The following is a 12665-nucleotide window of genomic DNA, read 5'->3' as shown; positions in this document are numbered from 1 at the left end:
TATGGCGTTGAGATAGAGGATCAGCCATGATCATATTGAATAGTGGAGCAGGCTTGAAGGGTCGAATGACCTATTGTTGCTCCTCCTAAAATCTTGGAACTCCCTTCCTAATAGCACTGTGGGTGTACCTACACCACATGGACTACAGGTTCAAGAAGGCAGCTCATCACCACTTTCTCAAGGGCAACTAGGGATGAGCAATAAATGCTGGCCCTGCCAGCAAAGCCCACATCCCACTATTACAGTGGCTGCCCTTTCAATGATTCTTCTACCGTTTCAAAGGTGTCCCAGGAGAGACAAAGGCCTGGAGCCCCGGGGCAGGTAAGCCCCTTGTTTCTGGGGCACAAACCAAGAGGTCATGTTGGAGGTTGTGAAGGGGAGGAGGAGGTATGTCCTCTTCATGGAGGGTGGCAGGAAGAGAGCCCTCACACAGACAAAACAGGCATGGCTTGAAATTGCCAGCGGCAGAAGCATCATTTGGAGATCCTTGATCTAGCACCGGAAAATGTCCAATTACCTCATATGCTCTGGCAAGGTGAATGCTGCCTCCAAACCTCAGGATAGGTCCCTGGGTATTCACCCCCAGCAGATATACTAGCTGAAAGCCTCAGGGTGCATGATGTTCCTGAATATGGGAGGGCTTTGTGCTCAAGGCACTTACTGACCCCTCAGAATGACTCACAGCCATAGGGCTGCTGAGGACCTGCCAGCTCTGACACATGCTGTTTCTAATGAACAGGGGCAGCTGCCATTGACCCAAGTGGACAGCAGTGCATTATCACTCCCTTTTGTCCTTGCAGGAGAAATGGGCACATAAAACTGGGAGAGGGCCCAGTCTGATGGAGGTGTACCCCTACCTTCAGGTCATCACATCATGGAGAAGGGAGTGATGGAAATAGTCAGGATCATGGACCAGGAAGCTGTTGGCCCTGGTTAAATTGGCACTCATGATGGAGATGATGATGACTGAGGAAATACACTCATTGAAGGGATACATTCACTCCACCCTGTCCAATAGCATGTTAAACACTGAGTTGCATTGGGAAGCCTTGGCACTGCAGAGGCTCCTGCTCTCCAAGGCTAGCTCTCATGACCACTTCCTGTGTTTCCCACAGCTGCAGATGTCCACCCATAGGGACCTTCTCCCTCCCAATCGGCAGCCCAAGAGCAGGAGCAAGATACTGAAGAAGTGCACTGTTCACCAGTTCAGATACGGTCAGCATGGTGCTCCTCACGTGTTTAGATAGGATGTCATTGAGTAAGGAGCACATCGCTCTGGGCAGAAGGAGGTATCAGAGGCAGAGGGATCTGTGGGTCAGTCCCCTCAGAGGAGGGAGGACAGACACAACCCTGCTCAGCTGGGAGCTGCTGTAAGACTTCAAGAGTCACTGGAAAGGTAGATGTACCTAGACCAGCAGCAGGAGATATGTTCCCACTTGTCAGAGCTCCCTGAGGCAATGCGAGGTTTTGGGCAGAGAATGGAGGAGTCCATTCAGCTCATGTGTGCTATCACGGCTCAGGCCTCTGAACAATCAGCTCCTCCATTGAGAGAGTGGCCAACCTCATGGATAGACATATGCGGCAGCACTCGGAGCGCATGCAGGAACTGCGTACAGACATCCATAGAATGCATGACATGCTATATCGCCTGGACTGGTCAGTGTCACATATGAACATACGAATTAGGAGCAGGAGTAGGTCATTCAGCCCTTCGAACCTGCTCTGCCATTCAATAAGATCATGGTTGATCTGATTTTAACCTCAATCCCTCATTCCAGCCTACCCCCAATAACTTTTCACGTCCTTGCTTATCAAGAATCTATCTACCTCTTTCCTAAAAATATTTAAAGATTTTGTTTCCATGGCCTTTTGAGGAAAAGAGTTCCAAAGACTCACAAGACTCATCGCTGTCTTAAATGGACAACGTCTTATTTTTAAACAGTGATCCCTAGTTCTAGATTCACCCAGAAGAGGAAACATCCTTTCCACATCCACCTTGTCAAGTCCCCTCAGGATCTTATATGTTTAAATCAAGTCACCTCTTATTCTTCTAAACTCCAGTGGACACAAGCCTAGCCTGTCCAACCTTTCCTCATAAGACAACTCACTCATTCCTGGTATTAATCTAGTAAACCTTCTCTGAACTACTTCCAACACATTTACATCTTTCCTTAAATAAGGAGACCAATACTGTATACATTATTCCAGATGTGGTCTCAACAATGCCCTGTATAACTGAAGCATAACCTTCCTACTCTTGCATTTCATTCTCCTCACAATAAACAATAATATTCGATTAGCTTTCCTAATTACTTGCTATACCTACACACTAACAACCTTTTGCAATTCATGCACTAGGACACCCAGATCCCTCTGAATCTCAGAGCTCTACAATCTCTCACCATTTAGATAATATGCTTCTTTTTTACTCTTCCTGCCAAAATGGACAATTTCAGTTTTGCACATTATACTCCATTTGACAGATCTTTGCCCAATCACCTAACCTATATATATCCATTTGTAGCCTCCTTATGTCCTCTTCACAACTTGCTTTCTGACCTATCTTTGTGTCATCAACAAATTTAGCAACCATCCCTTCCATCCCTTCGTCCAAGTCATTTATATAAATTGCAAAAAGTTGAGGCTCCAGCACTGATCCCTGTGGCACACCCACTCGTTACATCTTGCTAACCAGAAAATGACCCAATTATGCCAAATCTTTGTTTCCTGTTAGCCAGCCAATCTTCTATCCATGCCAATATGTACCCCCTACACCATGAGCTTTTATTTTTTGCAATAACCTTTGATGTGGCACCTTATCGAATACCTTCTGAAAAACTGAGTATAATAAAGTTCCCCTTTATCCACAGCATATGTTACTTCTTCAAAGAACTCCAATAAATTGGTTAAACATGATTCCCTCTCACAAAACCATGTTGACTCTGCCTGATTACCTTGAATTTATCTAAGTGTCCTGTTATAACTTCTTTAATAATAGCTTCTAACATTTTCCCTATGACAGATGTTAAGCTAGATCTGTAGTTTCCTGCTTTCTGTCTCCCTCCCTTTCTAAATAAAGGAGTTACATTTGCTATTTCCCAATGGAACCTTCCCTGAATCTAGTAAATTTTGGAAAATTAAAACTAACGCATCAACTATCTCACAAGCCACTTCTTTTAAGACCCTAGGATGTAGTCCATCAGGACACAAGGACCTGTCAACCCACAGTTCCAGCAATTTGCTTAATACCACTTCTTTGGTGATTGCAATTTTCTTGAGTCCCTCTCTCCCTTCCAATTCCTGATTTACAGCTATTTCTGGGGTGTTACTTTTATCCTCTATGGTGAAGAACAATGCAAAATACTAATTCAATTCATCTGCCATCTCCTTATTTTCCATTATTAATTCCCCACACTCACTTTCTTTAGGATTAATGCTCATTTTGTTAACTCTTTTCTTTTTTCTGCACTGATGGTGCAGAGATGTTTGGAGAGGATTCCAGTTGCTTCCCAGCTAGTGCTTTGCTCCAGCCACCCGGAACGCCCACTAAGGGCTGAGGACGTCACCGAGGAGAATGAAGGCTCCACTACCCCTTAGGGGACACCTTCATTGTCCTAGGCTTCCTTAGCTCCTCTGACAGTGGGAGCACCTGTGCACCAGGGCCAAGTGTCAGAGACTGCTCCAGCAATGATGCCCCCAGTGGCACCTCCATGAAGAGGACGACGTATCTCCTGTAAGCTGAGACAAGTCAGCAGGCTGCCTCTACCTCCTCTAAGGCCACAGGTTTTAGTTCCTGCTGTAACTATGCACTGTTTTCTTTTCTGAGCACATTGTAAATTATGGCACATCATGGCAAAACTGATGCGCAATAATAAAAGCGGTGTCAGGTGGTTGAAGGAGTTCAAGGGCTCCTGTATGGTGATAGTGAAGCTTCTGGGCAGATAGGCTTCCTTCATTGGTTGTGAGATTTTAAAAGTTCTAGGCTTCATCTTCAATGGATGTGTTACCACAGGTATCTCAGAGTAAGTGCCATACCATTCCCTTCATCTTGGATCAGTTGAAACATTCCTAAATAAGATGATCTTTGACATTCATGGCTTCCTGAGAGAACTTTCACACCCTGTGCTGTGCCCAGCCATGTCCCTGTGCAGTCAGAACATTCTGATGTTCTACATCCTCCCCCTCAAACTCCACTTCCTCCTCCTCTCCCAACTCCTCCTCCTGCTCTTCCTCTGATGAACTCTTTCCTTTCAGGGCCTCACCATTGTCAGTGACAACACTTTTCTGGGCAGCCACATTCTGGAGAGCGCAGCAGAGCAGCACAATGAGCAAGATCTTTGCAAGAGGGTATCGAAGGGCACTACCCGACTGGTCCACGCACCAAAAACACATCTTCAGAAGCCCAATGGCCTGCTCAATAGAGGTTCTGATGAGCAGACGGTTATGATGGCCTCTGTGCCTCTGTCTGGGGCTCCCATAGAGGGACGAGTATCCATCTCTTCAAGGAATGTCTCTTGTCTCTGATGATCCATAGATAGAGTTTGGTGGTTGGATTGAAGATTTATGGCAGCCTGGTCTGGTGCAGGATGAAGGAGTCTTGGCAGCTGCCTGGGAAGCGAGTGGACACATGGAGGAATCTTGTGTTGCAGTTGCAGGCCAGGTAAATGTTGAGCAAATGGAAGCCCTTTCCGTTGATGAATCTGATTGGCCAGTCATTGGGTGTCTTGATGGCCGCATGGGTGCCAACTCGGGCTGAACATATTCCAGGAGATATTGGTGGAAGTGACATCATAGAAAGCTGGCGGCGTGGTACGAGCAGGTTCTATGTGTTAGTTGTACGAACAGAGATACATAAAGACAAATCCTGCCCCACCAGCTCTTACTGTTGTCAAATAACAGGGGCAGGGAGTGAGGAGGGGTGGAAGAGAGGTACTGGAAACATCAGCAACAAGATAATCTCAAGCCATACATAATAAAGCCCTTTGCTAAGTCTTGACCATGCTGTGAATCCAGCCTGCTTTTGATACAGTTACAGCTGCAAACCCGCAATTGACACAGGTGTAGACATTCCAAATTGGAATCCTGATTCTCCAGCGGAATTAGAATCAGAATGCCATGTAACCATTCAATATTCTATTCCAGCCCAGGCTGCCAATGCTGCTCCTAATGAATTTCACACCCTTAAAAGTTTAAAATGTGAAATTTTTCAGATCTCTAGCAACAATTCACTGCATGCAAGAATGAGACTTGAACAGCTTAAATTGTTCTCTTTCTGCTGGGGAGGTTGCATCAGCAATTATGATGTCGCAAAAAGGGTGTTTATGCTCTAAGTATGAGCTATAATTTTCTGCTGCATGTTTAATGAGCAGCTAATGTATAAATCCAGAATGTTCTTAAAATTAACAGGGAAGTTGAAACTGTGGTGCTGTTTGTACTAGGCAAATAGCAGAATGGAGCAAATTGCCCAGCAAGTCCTGATGATGAGCAACTCACGATATAGCTCTTTTTTGGCTGAATTTGCTGGACAATTTGTGCACTAGTAATGGCGTGCAGCGTGTACTCGCTGTTATTTTTCCAGCAAGGTTCGTGACAACATCTTTTATTAATTGTAGCCTGGAAATTACTGTCTATATAAGACCCTAAGACTACAGAAATAATCTGTGGCAGTCTATGCTGCTACTTGCCCTCTGTCACAGCCATATCCAGCTGGTCCTCTCACTTTTTACCTCAACTTCTGGTGTTCCACTTGTGACAAGTTGTATCACCGCCCAGCCCAACCCCCAGCCACTGTGTCCTCTGGGATTTGTAGTCTGCTCTCCATCCAGTTTCTTGCTTTTTGCCATGCAGGGACAGAGAGACTACATTTTCCAGCCAGCACTGTGGGACTCTCTTTCCTGGCCTGGTGGGGTGGGGGGAGGGGGGCGGTGGTGGGGTGGGTGGAGTGATGACACTTGTGGACCACACTGGCCCAATTCACTCTATGGTGTCAACATAAAGTATTGTTTTTAAATCTCCCGGAAGGCTCTATCTGGGCACTGGGAAATTAATGTTAATTCCAAGAGACTCCCGCCCATTCCAAGAGGATTAGCAATCCTAGTTCTAATGGTGCATTTCATCTTGGGTATCTTTCTCAAGGCGGATTCCATTTGAGCATCAGTTTTCACTGACATCGAATTCCCTCGCTGCAGCATAGTTTTTTGACAAGTTTGTAAATACTAAAACTTTTAGTTTGAAACCAGCTTTGTACTTCATTCTTTTTACAGGACACCCATTTCTGTTTGCTGGCCATGCACGGTCTGCTCTGTGTGGGCATGTCTTAAACTCCCGCGCATCATCTATGTATCTTCTGAGCAACACTGCCTGTATCGCCTGCTTGATCCCATGCGCCATCTTATAAGGCAAGTGTAACCTTAAACGGAAATCTCTGAACTGAAAAATTGAGGCCAACTTCTAAAGTGAGCATATCCCTAAGCATGCATTTATTAGCTGAAAAATGGGGGTTGACCTATAAGCCAAGAATAGGCCTAAACATGCATTTTGGCGCTAAAAGAAATGAGGTCATCTTATCTAGAGGGTCAACCATGATCCACGGTAGACCTGTATCCTTTTTTTTAAAAAAAATGCATCAGAGAAACCAAATGAATCCTTTTATAAAATTTGTCAGAGTTCTACTTTCAATCATCACAGAGATAAATAAAAAATATTCATTAAGATACAAGGTTAGTCAAGTTTTACTATGATGAGTTACACATTTTGCAGCTTTTTAGAATCATACGATATAGTCTGAAAAGAACTTACCAAGAACAAATGCAGCTACATAATTTGAGATATCTCCAAAGCCAATAAAAAAGCACAGTACGCAGAACACTTCCCAACTCCAAGCGATCACTTGAATGAAGCTTAAGATTGTTTGCATTGCTATAGCTCCAAAGAGAACGATTTTTCTCCCATACCTTTGAAAAGCAAGAAAAGATGGAATTTTAAATGCTAACAGGATATGCTTTAGTAGTACAGAACTTGAGTATTGCTGAAAAAAGAGACATGCTGTCAAAGCTTTTGGTCGTGCTCTCACTCATCAGGATAGCTCGCATAAATTTCCCAACAGTCACGGAGGAACAACAATTTACACTGCATGAGAAGAGAGTGCTTATTGGTTGGCAAATGGACTCTGATTGGTGGAGGCACTGCCATGGAGAACAGCCATTCCTTGGTTCATTTCCCAGGCCAATGCCTTAGCCAATCAGAGTCAACCTGTCCAGTTTGAATAAAGCTGGGCAGTTAACCATTTCATGTTGCATTCTCCATTGGCCTCCACCAATAAGAGTCCGCTCACCAACCAATCAGCACTCTCTGCTCATGTGGTATAAATTGTTGTTCCCCCGTTACTGTTGGTAATTCCTTGATTTAGAAAGTGCCCTATTCCACCATCTTTAGGTACAAAGTGGATGACCTCACATTTGCTTACATAAGAACATAAGAAATAGGAGCAGGAGCAGGCCATTTGGCCCCTTAATCCTGCCCCACCATTCAATAAGATCATGGCTGATCCGCTCCAAGCCTCAACTCCTCCTTCGTGCCATCTCCTCATAGCCCTCAACGCCCCGATATTTCAGAAGTCTATCTATCTCCTCTTTAAATACTTTCAGTGATCTAGCCTCCACAGCTCTCTTGGGTAGAGAATTCCAGGCATTACATTCACTAGAAATTCCTTCACATCTCAGTTTTAAGTGAGTGTTCCCTTATTCTGTAACTACGTCCCCTAGTTCGAGATTCCTCAACTAGTGGAAACATTTTCTCAAAATCTACCCTGTCAAGCCCCCTCAGAATCTTGTAGTTTCAATAAGATCACCCCTCATTCTTCTAAACCCCAATGAATAAAGGTCTAATCTGTTTAGCTGTTATTGATAAATCAACCCCTTCATCCCAGGAATCAGCCTAGAGAAGCTCTTTTGAACTGCCTCCAATGCCAATATATCCTTTCTTAAATACAGGTGCCAAAACTGTATACAGTACTCCAGGTGCGGCTTCACCAACACCCTCTACAGTTGTAACAAGACGTCCCTATTTTTAAACTCCAAGGGCAGAATTTTATGGCTGACGTGCGGGTGGTGGAGCCCGCATGTCAGCGCTTAAAATGTCGTGTGCTGACGTCACACAAACGTCCCGACGTCAGCACACGGCATCACAATATTGAGCTGGGCGGGTGCGCTATGAAGTGCGACGCGTGCCTGCCATGAATTAAAGGCCTTGTTAAGGCCTTTAACTCGGCAATTGAAGCCGATTTTGAGGAGCCCGTGCGATCTTTGCCCAACGAGCAGGCAGGTAACTGATTTTTTAACAAACCTCATCCACGGGCGGGATATGTGGGCTCAGAGGGGTTGTTAATGTTTTTTCTGAAGTATTTGATGCAGAAAGTGTTTTAAACTTGCCTGTGTGATTGTTAGCAGTTTAGCTTTCTCTGTACTTTGAAGCTTCAGCTCACCAGTCTGCAGACAGTAATCTTTATCGGGCCTGCAGCTTTCCGGAGGCCTCCATTTAGCCTGGGTATGGGTTCTGACATCTCCACTGGAGGCAGTTCCTCTGAGGAGGAAGGGAGGGATAGAATAAGGAGGAGGCCAGGACTGAACAATCAGCCTCCAGGGGAGCCACCTTTGGGAGGCCAGGCACAGGCACAAGGGGCGCAGGGCCAAGAGGTTGTCCAAGGTGGAAGGGGCCGCAAAAGACGCCACTATCCTGCTGCCAGGGTATACAGGCGGTGAAGCAGCTACCTCAACATGACTGAGGTGCAGTGCTGAAGGAGGCTCCATCTGTCAAGGGAGACAGTCAACTATATCTGTCAGATGATTGGCCCTGAGATCTCCCCTAACTGTGTGGATGGACACCCCATGCCAGCAGCTCTGAAGGTCATAGTTGCTCTCCACTTCTATGCATCTGGCTCCTTCCAGGGCTCAGTGGGTGATCTTTGCGGTGTCTCCCAATCAGCTGTCCACACTTGTGTCAAGCAGGCTACAGACGCTCTGTTCAGATAGGCATTGACCATTCATCCACTTCCGCTACGACCAGGCAAGTCAGATACAGTGAGCCAGAGGCTTCGCGGCCATTGCTGGCTTCCCCCATGTCCAGGGTGCTATAGACTGTACACATGTGGCCATCAAGGCATCAGCAGGTGAGCTCGGTGCCTTCGTCAACAGGAAGGGCTTCTACTCCATGAATGTTCAGATAGTGTGTGATCACAGGATGCAGATTCTACAAGTCTGTGCAAGGAACCCAAGCAGCTCCCATGATGCCTACATCTTCAGACACTCCCAGGTGCCGGAGCTCTTCAGTGCTCCGGCTTGGCTGGTGGGTGATAAGGGCTATCCCCTCAGAAGGTGGCTCATGACGCCTCTTCGCCATCCAAGAACAGGAGCTGAGCAGCGCTACAGTAGGAGCCACGGCACCACAAGGGCTGGGATGGAGAGAGCCATCGGTCTTCTCAAGTTGCCTGGACTGCTCAGGGAGTGCACTTCAGTACCCCCCAGATTGCGTCTCTGTGATAGTGGTAGCATGCTGCACTCTGCACAATATTGTACTGGAAAGGGGGGATGCAGTTGATGATGAAGACCTTGACGCACTGGATGAGGCTGCACATGATGAATCCAGCAGTGGCTCAGAGGATGAGGAAGCACAGGGCAATGATGAGGGGCAGCACGCCGACCCGCTACTACACCAAGGAGGCAGGGACACCCGGGACAATTTAATCCAATGAACCTTGAGCTAGCTCCACACACATGGATCAGCAGGACCAGCATTGCCTGGCACTTCCACATGTGGCACTTAGGTGCTACATCTTCCACTTCATCAGCTGCAACTAAGGGCTTAGTACAGAAACATCAATGTCCACTCAAACACTCATGAGATGTCTGTGAAACATACAAATGCAGCACAAAGGAAACACCCTCAGCCATGGTCAAAAAAGTGGACTTTATTCCGTCCAAAATAAAACACAAATGTTGCTCGGATGTACATAATTATATTTTCCCTAATCTAGGGCCAACACAAAATCACCAGTGACAAACCCGTGGAGTGCCTAATGTGCCTTATGCTTATGTTTGCGGGTGCTACATCTTGGTGCCGCCCCATCGCTCGGAGTGGCTTGTGAGACAGCCTGCTGACTCTGCTGTCCTGTTGGCCTCGATGACCTTGGGGACCGTCCTATGGCCCATGTAAGCCTGAGAGGGAGTGCCCCAGTTGTCGCAGCCTCAACAGATGCAACGGTCACTGGCAGAGGGGCGGAGGAGCTGCTGCCCTCATCCGGAGCGCCTTGAGAGGAGCCCGCAGCGACAACAGGCAGCTGCTGCGCCGACATGAGGTCACATTGGACCTCCCTACTCACCGCAGATGGATGGGCACCGAGTGGCGACACTTGATGCCCAGAACATCTCCCACATTGCCAATGACCACCTGTGGCCATTAGCGCTGTGAGGGTTTGCAGGTCAGAGAGTAACCCAATCAGAAGATTCTCAATCCAACTGAATCCCCTCTCCATGAGAGTCGCCAATCTCTCAGTGGAGGAAGCCTGAAGCTCTGTCCTGAGGTTCATGCCTTCACTGACACTCTGACTGGATTCCTCCACCACAGAGACCAACTGAAGCACACCCTCATGCAACCCTGCCAGATGCTCCCACGCATCCTGCCGCTTGTCCTGCAGCTGCTGCATTGCTGACATCTCCAGAAGCACATCATCACTGCCAGACTCAGCATGTGCCTTGTCCCCTGAAGTCCTCCGGCTGCTGGCACCATCGGCACTCTCTGTCCGTGCCATCTCCTCCAGCAATCGTGAAGTGCCCTCTCCACTGTGCCGCGGGACACTAGCCAACGTTATATTCCCCACCGAAGTATTTGTCGCTGCGCTGGTGCCTGGTTCGCTGAAAGGATGTGGCACAAGTTGCAAGTCTTGGCCCTCAGGTGTGGAGGGGGGGCTTTAGACATGTCGGTAGCAGCCATGCGGTGGTGATGCTGAAATTACCAACAAGGACAGTGCATCAGTTAGTGTTCAGTCAGTAACACCTTTCATCCCTTTCCCCCCCAGCCTCAAAAGTCGCTCACCCTTCAAGAACCTAAGGAGACGAACATTGGTAGGGTGGTAAATGGTCAAGAGGAGGCCCAAACATTACACACGCATAAAGACAGGCTGGTCAGATGGCCTAGGGAATGCCACATGGAAGGTTACGTGGATAAGTGTTCGGTTAAGCACTTAGGCAAGACAAGCAAGCTACGGGAATACAAATCAATACAAAGCTTTACAAATCCATGCTGCTCTTTCTCATCAGCTGAAAGTTTTCAAGGTTTTCAGTCACTATATCCTTAATTATAGCTTCCACTGCTTCTTGGGTTTCCCTGCTCTGATACAAAGAAAGATCAATATATATTCCTATTTTATTTCCTTTTAGCCATGGTTCATCCTTGCCTCTATGTCAGATGGTTGTGGGTTCAACCTCTAATTCTAGGAGCTTGAACAAAAGATCTACACTCACCATTCAGCACAATGTTGAAGGAGAGCCACATTGCTGCAGGGGCCATTTGTTCAGGCAAGTAGGTAAAACCAAAACCCCATCTACCCTCTTTGGTGGACATAAAAGATTCCAGGGGACTGTTCAAAGAACAGCAGAGGAATTGGCCAGTCCAACATTTGTCTCTCAATCAATAGCACTAAAACAGAATATTTGGACATTATCTCACTTTTATTTGTGTGACCTCACTGTGTGCAAATTGGCTGCTGCATTTCCCTACATTATATCAACTACACATCAAAATTACTTATTTGGGCGCAAAGAACCTTGCGACATCTCAGCATTGGGAAAAATGATATATAAATGCAAGTTCTTTCTTTATCCCAGTACCATTTTGACCTCATGATACGTGATAACCATTCTCACTTCAAGCTTGGGAGGTCCAGTCAGTGAGTCTGTGCTTGCTAATTAAACTCCAGTCCCCTCAGCACCATTTTAACTGGAACCCTGAGAATTTAATCCGGCCGGTGAGGGCAAGAAACATGGTGGCATTGCCCATTTAATCACAGGAGAGGCTGCACGTCAGTCTGCCAGCAGCGGGAAAGCCTCCCGCGATTAAGTCAGAGCCAATACAAGAAACTCGCTCACTCGTGGTGGGATGTCAATTAGGTTCATTGATGAGCCAATTGACAGCAATTATCCCTGAGCCCACCATAATTTAGCGATGCCTCAGGGATTAAATAGAAGTCACACAGCTTTCCTGTGCCTCCCGAAGGCCACCCAGGAAACACTAACAGCAGCCTAACGGAGGATCCCTCATCGTCAGACACTCAGTGCCCAATCCAGAGACCTGTCATTGGGAAGAGCGTAGGGAGCATTAAAATCCCCCACTGCCCTTGCCTCTGATTCCCATCCCTCCCTTACTCACCTGTCTCTAGGGACCCGGCGATGATCCCTGGCGAAGTCTTTGGAGCATTACTGACAACTACCGCTCCAGGCGGTGCTGCCGGCAATGGAGAGCTGCCGACCTCTGATTGGCCGGGAACTCCTGGCAAGTGGAATTTCCAATCCTGGGGTCCCGATTCCTGAGAAGGCCCGACGCTGGACAATTAAGTGCCTAACGGACATTTAATTTGGTCGGGGAAGTGACACAGGGTTCCCACCAGTCCTCCA

General features: G+C 47.0%; 1 protein-coding gene across 1 annotated transcript in view; it reads right to left on the bottom strand.

Moving 5' to 3' along the window:
• Positions 1-12665, bottom strand: part of LOC144692826 (organic cation/carnitine transporter 2-like) — a 109601-nt gene that overhangs the window by 54140 nt on the left and 42796 nt on the right. Inside the window, exon 3 of the mRNA XM_078561903.1 lies at positions 6799-6953. Within this exon, the coding sequence (XP_078418029.1) occupies positions 6799-6953 (155 nt within the window). The remainder of the gene's footprint in view (positions 1-6798; positions 6954-12665) is intronic.

The sequence above is a fragment of the Cetorhinus maximus genome, chromosome 2 (assembly GCF_964194155.1).
Source record: "Cetorhinus maximus chromosome 2, sCetMax3.hap1.1, whole genome shotgun sequence".
In the NCBI taxonomy this organism is placed as follows: Eukaryota; Metazoa; Chordata; class Chondrichthyes; order Lamniformes; family Cetorhinidae; genus Cetorhinus; species Cetorhinus maximus.
This window is presented reverse-complemented; position numbering and strand designations above follow the sequence as displayed.